This window comes from Aspergillus ruber, assembly GCF_000600275.1.
Source record: "Aspergillus ruber CBS 135680 unplaced genomic scaffold scaffold00015, whole genome shotgun sequence".
Lineage (NCBI taxonomy): Eukaryota > Fungi > Ascomycota > Eurotiomycetes > Eurotiales > Aspergillaceae > Aspergillus > Aspergillus ruber.
The window spans coordinates 209,697-224,629 of NW_024467311.1; the positions used below are offsets into that span (position 1 = coordinate 209,697).

Here is a 14,933-nt window from a genome sequence, read left to right on the forward strand (position 1 = left end):
CCTGTTTTTTATTTTTTATATTTGTTTCTGCATCATACCCATTCCTTCCAAAAGTGTGTTGTTACTGCGTATTCTTGTCGATTGCATATTCGTGTTGTACCTCGCAAAATTTGGATAAAGGACTGTAACTGGAACTGGAAGTGACGACCTGATACATTTCTTTGGTTTTCGCCTTTGTTTTTGACGATATCCTATTTATTATTGACTTTCTTTCTTCTCATTTCTTGTTGGATTGGAGTGTTTATTACCCTTTCTTAATACAGTCTTCATGGAATGAAATGAGTGATTTGATGAGTAAACTTGGTGTTTATAATATATATGTCTTTTTATCAGGTAATACATGATTTTGACAGAAAAATAGCTCTATAACCGCAATCTCAGCAATGTCAACTTAAGAACTGAATTCTTCAGCCCAAATTTCTCCAAACTGCTCAGTTCATCAAGCAGCTCATCTTACATTTCACGATGCAAAGCAAGCGTGGATTCTAGTGCTTCCGTTTTTCGCATATGCGTAAATGTCCACTCTTTCATTTCCAGAGCAATTCTCGCCCGTGGCTTTGTTCTGGGAGACGCCTCGGATCACAGCTTGATGGGTACCTGGCTTTGGAAAAGTCTATATCAAAGGCAGGGAGATTTTGCGTTCGTCAGGGTCCTCGCAGAAGCCTTTCAACTCGATGTACTGTTACTGTTAGATAACTGCATGTGCATATATATAGATGTTGTGGTCGGATTGACGTACTTCGTCTGCAGTGAGATTCTGATAATCATCTTGAATTTGGAAGTGTCGACTGAGAAGAGTTACGAATCGATGGGGTTGATGTTCTGACTATTCACGGTTAGAAGGGATCGTTGTAGATAATGCAGACATACGTACCATGAGACAGAGGATTCAGCTTGCATGAGTCGAACGCATAGTCTAAACAGAGCTCCAATTTCTAAAGTATGTTAGAGCATGCAATGAATGTATACCATAAAACAAGGTACTATTATCAATCATCATCATATACTCGTCGATTGTTGGGCAGGAGTGTGATATTTCGAATGCAACCCGAAAGCTTGCCCACATTGTATATTTTGCAACCAGCCTGCGAAATAACCAGCACGCATTTCAGTGATGTAACCTTAGTAAACTCACCAACAAAAATGGCAGACGCAGCTGGACTGCGGAGACTGCTTAGTTCTGCAAATGTGTTGACGAAGACATAATTGGCCGAGTTGATTGTCTGCGCGGCTCCATACAGCATGTGTGTAGCCGATTTACCACGTCGAAGCTTAGAGTCATCTTCGATATAACCAAGCCTGAAAATGGCCAGAAGATGAGCTGGGAAACTATTCGCTGATTGAAAGGAGCGAGAGGAGATAGGAGACGAGGTTTATCTCACATGAACGACGAATGATGGAACATGTCGATAATTCCCTTAATCGACGACGAGGTTGGCTGTGGGATGTCGAGCCACCAATTTAGAGCGTCGATGAACACATCTCTGATTTTCTTCGCTGGCAAGGGCATGATGTATTCGTATGGAGCGAGCACGATCTGCCTTGTTAGTAGCTGGATTATGTCAATAGAAGTCAACGCACATCATTCGCGGGCTTGATCACTTCACTGAAGACGTTGCGCGTACCAGTGTGACCGTTGATATGGGAATTGGAGTGAGCGTTTTCAATACCGTTGACCCCATTGACACAATCAGCTGCTGATGTCGAAACTGGCTTTATCATTTAACAGGCTGCCAGTCACATGGTCGCCTTCGGCAGCACAGCCAGTATAACGAACAGCTAATTTCGACCCTATCAGGTTATCCGGAACAATATCGGCAGCCTTATACTTGAAGGCCTCATCAATAAGAGCACATTCCGGTTGATTGAGATCAGCTTTGGTTGGTTGGCGAGGAACTTAGGTACTCTAAAATTCTGACCCCAAAGTCGTATACTGTGCTGCCTTGATATACTATCGGTAAGTGTCTAAAAGCTCTCCTTCTCCTTGCTCGAGCTTCTTACCAAGGGAAAGGTGTTTCTCCTGCATTTCGGTATATTCACAATGCGGCTTAGTGAGTGCCTCCGTCTCGGAGCAATTATACTGCTGCATCAGGGCGGATACAGCATTAAGCGGTGCCTCAGAACCTTCTATTTCAATGTGGTCATTTCCTTAGGCTAGCTATGTTAGTCATTGATCAGAGAAGCCGCATATAGTGTTAGAGTGATGATCTCAGAAAACTTTGCTTTCTCCTTTTTTTAAGACGAATTCCAAGTTCGAAGCATGACATTTCTTGAAATACGCTATACCTTGTCAGCCGACGAATGATGTAAAGGACCTTCGTTAGAAGGGCTTACTGAAGACCACTTTTGATGAAACGAATGAGTAGAAAACCCTTCAATGTCTGTACTCCAGATGAAGGGAAGGTGGCCCCCCCCCGAATCTTCGCCGTACGTGGTCATAACATCCATGGCCAAATCCCGATCTAACTCTAGCATATCTACGAAGGTTTCGGCTTGGAATTTCTTGGTTCTGATGAGGGATGCATCCTTGTCGCCGAGGTCGTCATGCAAGTTCCTAACGGAAGCCTGGAACTGCGCCTTGAACGATGTCACCTTCTCAATCTCCACACTATCATAGTAGCCTATTACTCATTAACATAGAGGAGATACTCACTCAAGGTGTATTAATACCATCACTGAGAATTGTGAAATCCGTGAACCGCGCCATTATGGCTATCCTTTCTGGCAGACACTCCGGAATAGTCAAGGCCACCACATGAACCGGGCCAGAATGTGGATAGTTGCCATTGGATCTCGCATCAAATTAGACGTTTAAGGTGGCATTGAAATCTTCTCTGATTTTGGGAGAGCTATCCAGACAGAGTACATGGTGTGCATGGACGGCCGTGAGGAAGCAAGCCAAGGTGATCGATTGTTTAACGACATCTTCAGGAACTGGAATTGCAAATGATGGTATAGCTAACCATAGATATTTTGGTGTAAGCCAAGTTCGATATTGAGCCTCACTGGCCTCGAATCGTGCGCGCAAGCGTTCCACGGTCCCAACTCGATCCTCAGGGACAGAGATGCACACAAGGTGGGCCACACAACCGGCCAGCCGGCCAAGTCCTCCGCTCCCCTCCCTCGCTGTCAACTGTCCCTGGTGGGAGAAGAGAGAAGAGGAAGAAAGCAGGAAGAAAAAGGAGTCAATAGTGTGCTTCTCACCGGACAGAACGAATCTTTGGCAGTCATGGTTGAGAAAAACCGATCAAAAACCCACACATTCATGTCGGTGGCAACTATGGGAAGATTCTCAGCTTCTGCATTGTCCATGGAAGTTGGGCTCAGCTCTGGGTCTCAGCTTAGATATGCCGACCCGATCCACACGGCCATCAAAACCAATTGGACCTAGCTTCCAATCCATTGTGACAGCTGAGAGATCTTCGTACTCAAGGATCCAGCAAATGCCGCAGTACTCATGTGATGATAGAGCCCCTAGGCGCACTGCTTGTCAGCACAAGGGCTATTCTTAGACCCTTGTAGAGTTGCCAAATTTTAGGTTACAGGGGCATATCGGACCGCCGATGAAGGGGACCACCTGTCTAGGCTCTTTGTATAGATACAGAGAATGGAATATCACCGTAGCGGAAAACGACTCAGCCGAGTCATGACCGTATTGAAAGGGTTGAAGAATGTTCCTTGTTGCTTCAACCTAGAATTGTATACGTAGGCGTCCACATGACAGCAAGAATTGCATAAGGACAGCCACATGAAGTTTATTGGGCAATCTTTTTCCAGAGAAGTAAGTCACGGTCACTCTAGAAAGTATCATAGGTACAAGTATGAGAGGATGGGACAACAAAGGAGTCGATGACTGCCAACATTTCCTGGGCAACTGTAACGGCTCAGCCCAGCGCCTTCATCAGCAAACATCATCAACACGGCAAACAATACTACGGAAGCAACCAAGACAAACAAGCTGTTTAGCGAGACCACACACAACCATATGGGACTTCTTCATGTAAGTAGACTTGCCTCTTATTTTTCTTTTCTTCTCCAGATTCGATATTCTCGTCGATGGCTACTAGTTGGTTTAGATAGGAATATCAATTCGTTAATATCTTCTAGCTATTGAGCACGTGACAGCAACCTGCATTAGACTAGATAAAGTCACCTATTATATGGGAAAAGTGATTACACAGTACATAATATGCCGGAACTATATATTTATCTCGCGATGGCCCTTCACGACACCTTCTGCTTTGGATCGGCATCTGTAGAGGCGCCGTCTTGCCTTCTAAATTCAACTTCCCTAACAAATAGCTCACCAATCATTTCCAAAGCAGCAATGAAGACACATAACAAGGAAGCCAGGACAAAGACTGTGATACTCTCTCCAATCTCAAACCAGGAGCCTTCATCTTTGACAGCCCAAAAGAAGCGAAGCGTCAAGTAGTCACTCATGCCCATGACAAGCGTGAAGAGAGCCCCAGTGCGGAGACTAGCTTCTTGATCAGAATTCCCAAATTGGCAGACGAGGGCAAAAGGTGCAAGGATTTTCAAGATCAGCAATGCTGACTGGCTGAATGGATCAAATACGGGGATCAAGCGGAACACGGCATCGAGGGAAAACGAGATGGAGGCAATGTTCCCGGTACTCAAAAAGGCGGAGTGTAGTAGAAAAAGGAAGAATAGAGCAATTCTTGCATCGGAGAATATGAGAGATCTGTTCTTATCGCCATCATGGGCTATCTTCTTCTCGGGAATAATATAAGAGTGAGATCGGCGGATTCGATACTCAATTTGCACTTATGGAAACAGCGTACAAATGATGAAGACGTAGAAGAGCTTTTCATAAGAGATGGTGAGTATAATGAACATCGGGGCAAAGGCGAAAAACACAATTGCCAAACGACGAGAGTAGTTACTGTCTCCTGACTGAAGACAGTGCAACAACGGCAATATGAAGGAGGTCACTACCAGTGTCAGTCGTTTCCGTAAACGAGACAAAAGAAATTCAGCAATTACCAAGTATGGGCCATCCAGTCATCTGCGTCCCGAGCGAAGGCCCTGTTTTGGATTGCAACGATGTCACTGCGGAGCGCGTAACAAGTATGGCCAAGGGCAGTAATCCAACCTAGCGGTTAGAGTTAGTGCCATGGAGTGATATTGCATCTAAAACTCGCACCTGAAATGTCAATATGACCCTCGAGATCCGACTAGACGCCCGTACATCGACGATTCTCGTCTCAAATGCACTGTAACAAGCCCCCAACACAAACATAATAAGTCCTCCGATTGTGCTGCCATGTCTATTAGTTTGATAACGCTTTATTTACATGGAAATCTGACGTACATTAGATTGATATCTTCCATTTTCAATGCAGGGAGAAGCGTAAATTTGCTCATTGCAGCACATAGCAGTGCCCATCTCAAGCATATGATCCAGTTTGCTCGAAAGAATTCAAAGCTATATAATACAGGCCAGTATATAGCAAGCACGTAAGCGAGCGTATAGATTTCCCGATAATAATAACTTTGGACCTGGTCAATTTGAATTCACGTAAACTGGGGTATTAGTAACTGTGATGGACTTACAATCACCTCCAGCAGTACGCCAGATGCCATCACACTAAGGCCCCTTTCTACAAGCTCGTTGGCCGATACCTGTTTTAAAGTGACCTTGGTGATACCAATCCATGTCTCCCGGCGTGCCAGGACCTCCTCCCAAAATAGAACAGGAAATATGGAAATACGCATAATACTGGCAGGAGAATTCCGCACATAAAGTGTTACGAAAAGCGCAGCAAGGATTGAACCTAAGACAGCCTTGCTTGCGATCGAGCGGCAAGCTTCCGTTTTCCCGTTTAGAACATACTGATCGAGTGCTGCGGTGAGTGAGAACGCAATCCATCCCAAATAGCCGACAGTTATAAGAGCTTGAATAAAAAGCCAGTCATATGTTTGTAGGTAGCGAAGTCCCTCTAAGCAAAGTTGCATCAAATTGTCGCAGTCCCTGATTGCCTTCTTTAATTCACCTTCATTGATGGCTTTCCGGATATGCCCAAGCATCTGATGGGTTGAATTGTCTTAGGGGAGCCCATTAAACGGCCTGAAACATACTCTGGTGGCCTTCTTTTGGTCATCTTTAACTAGATATGTTTCCATTATCTCCTGGGAATTTATGAGCATTGTCTTTGCTTTAATAGAGTCGTCTGCATTGACATAGGCCAAGGGAAGCCTACCAACAGAATTGACCGGGAAATGGATGCCTGCGAGGTATGCCATCAGGACAGCAATGTCTGCTTGCGCAACGTCATTTCTTTGGATATGATTCAGGTCCCAGTCGGTAGAGAAGTAATCGTGCCCACCAGCATTGCCCGTGGCCGACTTTCTTTAAGGGGGGGGGGGGCCATGCAATGAGTGGTGTTCTTGTGTTATCCGGATGCCCGTCTCTATAGCTACCCCAATCAATCATACCGTGATCTGCTGTGAAGACAAACGCAGTCTTGTCATCTCTGAAAAATGTTTCCATGAGCCCAGTTATTTCACGACCTCCCTCGTCCACGACTTGGATATTGTGCAGATACTCCCGGGAGTATGGCCGGTAGGAGTTGCCAGAGGTATCCAGGCCAAACAAGTGTAGGAAGAAGACGTTTTGGTCCTGTCTGGGTTCTCGCTCCAACTCTCCGTCATTCTCTGCGCTGTTGGACAAAAGTTTTACCTGGTCGAAGACCCAGGTGTCCAATCCCATAGCATCCTTGCTATAATCCTCAGCTTCTGCGCTGTACATAAAATTATTCACTCGACCTGGTACAGCTCCTTCGGCAAACATGAGGAGGATATCAATACTGCCCCAGCTCCACGTATGGCAGCTAAATGGCGTGGTACTTGTGCAGCAGGGGTGTCACTGGATGGCGTTGGGCGACGGATCAGGGAACTTTTGTTAGGCCCTGTCTGCGCGGAGGTCATCGGCTGGAATCGACAGGCGGTCTTAGTCAATTGCTGCATTTCTTCGAGCATAGGAGTTGCATACCGACGAAAAGGACAGCTCGTTTAGCTGGAGGCTCTGGGTATTCGACGCGGTACGCATTCACGCCATTGACGACGGGGCTGACAAAATAAGTATAAAAAATTGAGCAGATGCAGAGCAGGTGGAATACCACTGCGACACCCAGAAATTGCAGGCGGCTCAATCGAGTCATGACTTTGATTTAATTAGTAGAATGCTACTTGGTAGATACCTGGACTTATTTTTTTGAATCAACATCCGCCTGTAGGTTGACCACGTGGCATCGACAAGGATTTTTTTTTCTGTTCGCAAAATCGCATTGCCTGTCACTGCGCCACAACCAAGGGCAGCCACATGATGTTCAATACGTACAAATATCGAAGTGACATAAGCTGGTCACTACCGACGCAACGACCCTATACTACCACTTCTACTAACACTCATGCTCAAACTCCTACTGCTCATGGCTTCATCGTCATCGCCCAAATCTCCGGGGCGAATACCGGTGGCACCAACCCTAAAAATACCTTCACACCACTCTGCAAAAGTATCTATATCCCATACCGCATCCTCCCGGCCCTTGCCCTTCTTACTGACAACGTTACCCTTCCGCTTCTCGGAGGACGTGTACATGTCAAAGAAATCCTCGTATATCTGGATGACCCGGTCCTGCACGGCACCCACCAGTGTCTCTTTCATACGGGTATCGTCAAGGTAGTCGTTGAGGATCTTACGGAGACCCGGTACTTCATTTTCGACATTCCGGCAGGTGGGGTAGATCAGTTCTCCGCGCTGGAGGTTTTGCGTGTCGACGAATTTCGAGGGAAGGGACGAGGTCATCTTGTCTGAGAAGCCGTTGATGAACTCATTTATGACTGTGCGGAGTCGGCCATCGAGCTCAACTTTGGCGTCGAGCATGTTTTCTACTACTCGTGGTAACAGGCCGTGGCCGACGAGGCGCATTAAGTTGCCTGGGTTGAAGAGACCACCACGTTCGCGGAGTTCCCAGAATGTGCTGGTGATGCCAGAGAAATCGAAGGAGACTTCTGGAGCAACGTATTCGATGTCGAACGCGACGATCTGCTGTTTTAGAATGAGCAGATGGCTCATTAGGAAGAGCTGTCCGTCTGCGAGTGACTTGTTCGACACTTGGATGCTTGCTTGGTGGAGGGATAAGTTGGTTTGGTGCACGATTTGATGCGCTAAATCATCAAACACGGTAGACTGTTTGAGAGGTTAGCTTTGAGCCAGCTAGAGGAAGAAATTTTGTTTGGAAAGACCCGCATACATTGACCAGTCGATATATCCTGCTCAGGAGCCAAATGGCTTTCCGTAATGTCGGATACCACCCACTTAAAACAGCTTGCGATTCATCAAAGTCCCACTTCGAATCCTGGTCTGGCGAATCGCCGCCATCTTCTTGCTTTGTTGGTTTAGACAAGCTCACCACCGCATCAGCAGGTACCATCTTCTTGCCTGAAATCTGGCTTTCTGTTACCGATATTGAAGCCCCACGGTTGTGTTTAGGGTAGTCGAGATCACCCGGACGAGGCTTGTACCGCTCAATTTCATCGTGCAGGAACGCTTGTGAGCGGAAGACAAGACGAGTCTGTACATCTTCCAGGGCTGGTTGTATTAAAACAGAGAAGTCAAGTTGGTTGGCGTCTGCTTGCTCAGTTTCGTCGTCTGGATCGAGAAGGTAGCGAGTTTGCAGTAATGTACACAGTTGACAAAGTTTGATGATTTTGTCTTCACGAATGATTCTTGGTCTGAGGTGATCGTAGAGAGGCTCACATATGGTTTCCAAAAAGTCATATAGGCCTCCCTGACCATGAAACCATTCGCTCCAGAGTTCGAACTCGTCCAAACATACACCACGGATATAGCTGATACTACCCCGAGCGAAGGCGACCAAATCTTCTGATGTGCTCGGCGCGAGCGCAATGTCGTTGAGCTTTTTGCGGACCAATGGTATAATTAATTTACCTCGGGTTGCAGAGAAATTAGAGTGAAGCTCGTTCAAAAGACTTTGGTATTCAGCTTCGTTGCCTTGGTCAGGATCGAGTGGAGGCACGGCTCTCTTCTGAATTTCGAGACCAATTTGCTTTAGTTCAGGTGCACCGACTTTGAATTTCGCATACAGGAGAGCGGACGTAGTGGTGTCATTCAGTTGCTGGTTTGATATTTTCTTTGAGACGTCGATATGGATATCGCGCAATGCAGAAACAAAATGACCTCGGATGAGAGTAAGAGCACGGGTTAGAAGGAGCCGGTACCTTGACCGGTATACTTCAGCTTCTTTTTGCCCAGGCTAGAGAGGAATTAGCCAACCGGTTCAGTATAACAACGCTCATCATGTGAGAATAGGGGTCTAACATGTGTTTCCATGTAGTCCAAGCATTCATCCAAGCGCCTAAGCATATCTGAAAAATCCTCCCCACGAACGGTGTTCCCAGCCCCTGGGGCATTAAGCCTTCTGGAAGCAGGATCCAGTAAGTTATAATACTGTAAATTTCCTTCTATATCGGCCGCTAATTTCAGGTCGCGTCTTTGCGCGGACAGCAGACCCTCACATTTCTTCTGGAAACTGGACGTTTGTGATTCGACTGCCTTGAAGGATTCCGATATGCTGCTCAGGAGGTTGAGGGTAGACGAGGTATCGGATAGGAGGGCGTCCAAGTGCGATTTTGAGGTTTGCAGCTCATCGAGGCACGACCTTGATAAATCAAAGAGAGCTAGTCAGTTTTGGGGATACCGGACATAGTAAGGCCATTTTGCAATTGATGCTGCTTACTGGTATTCATCATAGCTGGCTTCCAGCAATTCATCCTCGACCCTGCCATACCACTGGAGGAATTCCAGCTCGTTCTGAAGCTCGTCAATTGACTTAGAGTCCTCCGGTAACTTTCCAAATCTCTGAATATCTTTGGACTTGGGCTCTGGCGGTGGACCGGAGGAAACGGTTTGCCGGCGACTTCGTTGACCCGCAATTTCTGGCCGCATCGTGAGGTCGCAATTCAAAGAGCGAAATGGCAGTAGGCGCTTGTTCTCTCGGGACTCATGTCTTTATATAGCCGATATAAAGTGACGCCAGGTAGCAGCCCGTCAACTCAGCGCACAAGCCCGAGCAGATCGTCTCATTCTTGGCTCGTCCTTCTCTTGACTTGACCGTCGTGGCCGTTCGAGATGCGGTATTCTGCCGCTCCAATCCGCCTTCAATTACTGACGCAAGAGCTCTTGGAAAGCTTGATACACATTGGTCCTTTTAAAGGCAAAGAAATTGATTGTTATGTACATTTTCCCAGTCTTCTGCTATCTGCATAATGTGGACCAACCGGGCACGACAACCTACGACGAATATTCTCATCCTTTCTCGCCTTGCTAGAGCTCGCCGGCCTGCGGTTTCATCATGTCGTCTTTATGCAAGCACTAACCAAGGCGCATCAAATAATTCCAACTGGTTTCGAAACTCGTTGGGATTTGCGGGCGCTGGAACTGCTGCGTTCCTAGTTTATACATATGCTACCACTGATAGCGACAAGCTCGGGGAACAAGCAAAAGCGAAGGGCCTTCCGAAGATCAAGGAAGACCTAGGAACTCAGTTTGTCCACAAAAAGAGAAGCCTGAGAAGCCCTGGTGTTTATCTCTGGGGTACCAATGCCTACCGTGTTGTGGACCCGGACTCCAAGGAGTCCGTCATCAAGACCCCTCGAAGTCTCAGTTATTTTGATGGACAAGTGCTTCGAGATCTCAAGCTCGAAGAGAAATCCGGTGCTGCGATTAGTGATAAGGGCGACCTGATCCAATGGGGTAAGGGCTTCTCGGAGTCTGACTTCAAGCCTACGGAAACTCTGACCGGGAAGAACCTGACCTCATTGTGCATGTCTAACGACCGAATTATTGCACTATCATCCGATGGAAAGGTCTACTCGCTACCCATCTCCAAGAAGGACCAGCAGTCTGGTCGAAAACCTAAGGAGAGCTCGTGGGTTATGCCGTTCTTATCAGGCGAAGCTGGTGTCAGTTACCGTCAACTCCAACCTAATTTGGGAATGACCGAGAAGGTTACCGCTATCAGTGGTGGATCGGAGCATGCTCTGCTTCTCACCAGCTCGGGCCGCGTATTCTCCGTTGCGTCATCGACGGAGAGCTACCCTACTTTTGGGCAACTTGGTATTCCAGGGCTTACTTGGTCCACCCGGCCAAGTGGACCGGTAGACGCCTGCCATGAGGTCACCGCGCTCAAGGACACTAAGATCACGCAAGTGGCCGCTGGCGACTACCATTCTCTGGCCCTCAGCAAGGATGGTCAGGTATTTGCTTTTGGGGATAACTCCCTCGGGCAGTTGGGCATGGATTATGACGCCTCTTCGCCGTTTATTGATACCCCCGTTTTGCTGCCCATCTCGAGGCTGTACCGAGCTAACGAATGGACTCCCACGGTAACCCAAATTGCCGCTGGTGGCGCCAACAGCTTCTTTACAGTGGATGCGCAGCGTGTTTTGGGTCGCAAAGAGGACGCCTCTGCGGTCCACGATCTGGGCCATATCACAGCCGATACCTGGACATGTGGACGGGGAATTTGGGGACTTCTCGGTAACGGAAAATGGACTCATCTACAAGATGAGCCTACCAAGGTGAAAGCACTGAGTGGCCTGTCCGAGTTCGACGAAAGTAGACAAAAGGTCTCTCCTATCCGGTTACGCGATATCTCTGTTGGCACGACACATGCAGCGGCAGTAATGGGCAACAGCACCCATATACATTCCGCATCTACCAAGGCTCTGGAGACGAACGAGGATTGGGGGTATGATGCACTTTGGTGGGGAGGAAATGAACACTACCAATTGGGAACTGGCAAGCGGAGCAACTTAGCACGGCCAACATATATTAATGCTCCTCCAGCGCCTGGAGACAAGGACAAGGGAGAAGCACGGCTGCAAATCATGCCTCGTCACAAGGGCAAGGCTGGCAAACGAACCGTGGACATGGAGCAGCGGGTCGAATGCGGACGACATATTTCTGGCCTTTACTCTGCTGTCTAAAATATTTGGATGTATTATTATGAGCAATTGTTTAAGATAAAAGTGTATCATTAGCAGCCAACACCACGACTGTACTCTAGATTGATTGGATGCAAACAAATCAAACAATCACTCCGCGGAAGAGCTTGGACCACCGCTTATCAAAAAAGAAAAAAAAGCGAAAAAAGAAAGATTGCAGTCCTCGGAAATCACCACTCGCAACACATAACCGTCACCCATAATGCCTCGCGAAAAGCAAAAAAGAGGTCGTCGCGCGGAGGAGAAATCCCAGAAGGATGCCTCGAAACGAAAGCGCGATGAAGCGCCCGAAGACTCCGCGCCGAAGCGTTTGAAATCCGGCGATGAGGTTGAAGATGCGCCCATGCAAGAAGCACCAGATTACATTTCCCTAGATGGAAACTACGATCAGGAGCAACAACTTAACAATGATATACCTTTCTATGGTCTTCTCGATACGCAAGAGCAGGAATACTTCTCGCAGGCGAACGAAATATTGGAATTGAACCAGTTTCAGGATGCGGAAGAGCGGAGGTTGTTCGTTGAGAGTGTCTATAGAGAGGCCAAGGGGAAGGAGTTGAAGCTGGCATGCAGTCAGTCGTGCTCACGTCTCGTGGAGAAATTGATCTCTAGTTCCGATATCCGTCAGGTCCGGAGACTCTTCGACAAATTTAATGGCCATTTCCTGCATCTCGTCCAGCATCGATTCGCGAGCCACTGTTGCGAGACATTGTTTGTCCACGCAGCACCTGGTGTGACACAGAAAAACGGCAAGCCCAAGAAGAACAAGGAGGTGGATGAAATGGAGGAAGATGAGGTCGAGCCACAGCGGACGCTGGCCGAGATGTTCATGGGTGTTGTTGAAGAATTGCAAGGAAACTGGGGATACCTGTTGACGGAACGATTTGCATCGCATACTATTAGAGTTCTGCTTCTTGTCCTTGCAGGCGAACCTGTTGATGTCGCATCGAATGACTCGGTTGTCGCAAGTCGAAAGAAGGAAAAACACGGTATACCAACAGCGACTGAGACACAGGATGAGAGCACTATTACACAGAAACGAAACATCCCCGGGTCGTTCGAAGAGACATTGAAGAAAATCATGAAGGATATGGTGTCTGTGCTTGATGATACATATCTTCGCGCCTTGGCCACCCACCCGGTGGGAAATCCTATTCTTCAGGTGTTGGTGTATCTGGAGCTGTCACATTTCGGTAAATCTAATGCTAAGGAGTCCAATTCGATTACAAGAAGATTGATTCCTGATGAGAACTTTGAAGAGGGATCGGAAAGTGCCTCGTTCGTCAGGGGCCTGCTCTACGACGCCGTTGGCTCTCGTTTGCTCGAGACCATTGTAAGGTACATGCCAGGAAAGCTATACAAGATTTTATACAAGAACATCATTCGTGAGCGTATTGGTTCTCTTGCGCGAAATATGACTGCTGGCTACGTTGTAATCCGGGCTTTGGAGCGGCTTGGAAAGGATGATCTCCAACAAGCCATGGAATCAATCATCCCTGAGATGCCTGGACTCATCGAGCGATCCCGACTGGTTGTCCCCAAAATGTTGATCGAACGTTGTCTAGTGCGCGGAGTCAACACTGAACCCCTGGCACACGCGTTGGAGAATTCCTATGACAAAGACCCGACCATACGACTAAAACAAATGCTCAGACTCGAAGGCACGGCACAGGGAAGTGGGGAAGAAGCAGAAGAGAAGCAGCAACAGAAGGGTCCTCCTCAGGCCTCTGCTGCTGAGAGGTTACATGGTTCCTTGTTTGCGCAGACAATGCTCACCGTTCCCGGTCCTCTCAGTCAACTGGTCTTCTCCAGTCTGACCTCACTATCGCCAGAATTGATCCTTCAGATCGCAAAAGACCCTACAGCCTCTCGCGTCCTGCAACAGGCACTTACGCAGTCAACATCTACTCTTCAATTCCGTCGACCATTCACCACCCGCTTTTATGGGCACATGCAGGAACTCGCGCTAGACAGCAGCGGATCTCATGTAGTCGACGCATTGTGGCAAGGCACAAAGGACCTGTTTTTCGTGAAGGAGCGCCTGGCGCAAGAACTGGCACAGCACGAAATGGCTCTTCGGGATTCTTTTGTCGGCCGAGCGGTCTGGCGCAATTGGTCCATGGACCTCTACAAACGACGGCGTGGCGAATGGACAGGCAAGGCAAAGGGACGGGATCAACAGCCCGAGGGCAACGGAAATAGCAATGGTCAAGGAGAACGGCCCAAGTCTAAACTCGAATTGGCACGGGCTCGATTTGCGGCTAAGGCTGATGAAGAGGCTAAGAGGAAAGAAGGTGGTCAGAAGTAGATACGGTTGCATTGGATTTGCGCTGTATATGTATAGACGTTGTTCCTGCATAATTGGTGTGTACATTGATCTTATCCGGCGTTTTTGTGTAACTATAAAAGCATTGTCAACATTCCAACATCAAATTACTGTTCTTCCTTGTCAACATATTTCAAACTCTTCAGCAGGAAAGTAGATATCTATCTCAAATCCCGAGACGATGATGTCAGGTTCCTTGGGACTGTCGCCATCGCCGAAAGACATCGCCGAAGACGGAACCAAAAGATTCAGCATCATTCTCCATCTCTGCCCATTTCTATTTTCTTTCTCTACATTTTCTTTTTTTGGCTGTTTTGCTATTCTTACTGGTTTTACTGAGCAATTGACTCTCTTTGCCATAGATGTCAGTATCAGCTCCGTCAAGTCGCGCTGAGGAAGTGCGGGGTGTGAGTCAACTTTTTTTTTTTTTTTTATACAGCTAATAGGTGTATGCGGTAGACTGGGCGTATATGTACGTATGTGATGGCGAGAATGTTAACCATAAAAAAAAAAAAAACAAATATATATACAGTCAAACTTTATTAAGACGATA

At 47.4% G+C, this 14,933-nt stretch overlaps 5 protein-coding genes across 5 annotated transcripts in view; 1 reads left to right on the plus strand and 4 right to left on the minus strand.

The window, feature by feature from the left end:
- Positions 1–460: 460 nt before the first annotated feature.
- On the minus strand, positions 461–1,722 carry EURHEDRAFT_403168 (terpenoid synthase; the record flags this gene model as incomplete). The annotated part of the gene is made up of 6 exons (XM_040780198.1): positions 461–613; positions 740–788; positions 875–935; positions 1,136–1,299; positions 1,383–1,552; positions 1,582–1,722. The coding sequence occupies 6 exons, from the start codon at positions 1,720–1,722 to the stop codon at positions 461–463; spliced, it is 738 nt and encodes a 245-aa protein (XP_040638313.1).
- Positions 1,723–2,280: 558 nt separating this feature from the next.
- EURHEDRAFT_403169 (uncharacterized protein) lies at positions 2,281–2,707 on the minus strand (the record flags this gene model as incomplete). The annotated part of the gene is made up of 2 exons (XM_040780199.1): positions 2,281–2,621; positions 2,671–2,707. 2 exons carry the CDS (start codon positions 2,705–2,707, stop codon positions 2,281–2,283), a joined length of 378 nt encoding a protein of 125 aa, XP_040638314.1.
- A 1,517-nt stretch (positions 2,708–4,224) lies between these two features.
- EURHEDRAFT_515794 (GPI ethanolamine phosphate transferase 1) lies at positions 4,225–7,184 on the minus strand (the record flags this gene model as incomplete). Its single annotated transcript, XM_040786412.1, has 9 exons — positions 4,225–4,776; positions 4,819–4,955; positions 5,008–5,116; positions 5,168–5,282; positions 5,336–5,523; positions 5,578–6,051; positions 6,103–6,373; positions 6,483–6,854; positions 7,069–7,184. The coding sequence occupies 9 exons, from the start codon at positions 7,182–7,184 to the stop codon at positions 4,225–4,227; spliced, it is 2,334 nt and encodes a 777-aa protein (XP_040638315.1).
- On the minus strand, positions 7,142–10,154 carry EURHEDRAFT_80932 (Golgi transport complex subunit COG3). The gene is made up of 4 exons (XM_040787657.1): positions 9,786–10,154; positions 9,368–9,707; positions 8,280–9,302; positions 7,142–8,215 (listed from the first exon to the last, which is right to left on the minus strand). Exons 1-4 carry the CDS (start codon positions 9,992–9,994, stop codon positions 7,391–7,393), a joined length of 2,397 nt encoding a protein of 798 aa, XP_040638316.1. The 5' UTR covers positions 9,995–10,154; the 3' UTR covers positions 7,142–7,390.
- A 160-nt stretch (positions 10,155–10,314) lies between these two features.
- The window catches only part of EURHEDRAFT_515796 (uncharacterized protein), a gene marked incomplete at both ends in the record, with an annotated part of 6,533 nt that continues 1,914 nt past the window's right edge, over positions 10,315–14,933 (plus strand). Inside the window, 5 exons of the mRNA XM_040786413.1 lie at positions 10,315–10,705; positions 10,730–12,030; positions 12,272–14,235; positions 14,257–14,351; positions 14,743–14,744. Of these exons, the coding sequence (XP_040638317.1) occupies positions 10,315–10,705; positions 10,730–12,030; positions 12,272–14,235; positions 14,257–14,351; positions 14,743–14,744 (3,753 nt within the window). The remainder of the gene's footprint in view (positions 10,706–10,729; positions 12,031–12,271; positions 14,236–14,256; positions 14,352–14,742; positions 14,745–14,933) is intronic.

Coding starts and splice junctions, on each gene's coding strand:
- EURHEDRAFT_80932 (XM_040787657.1), bottom strand. CDS start 9,994: ATGCGGCCAGAAATTGCGGGTCAACGAAGTCGCCGGCAAACCGTTTCC. Junction 9,708..9,785: donor GCCAGCTATGATGAATACCA/GTAAGCAGCATC, acceptor TGATTTATCAAG/GTCGTGCCTCGATGAGCTGC. Junction 8,216..8,279: donor GGATATATCGACTGGTCAAT/GTATGCGGGTCT, acceptor CCTCTCAAACAG/TCTACCGTGTTTGATGATTT.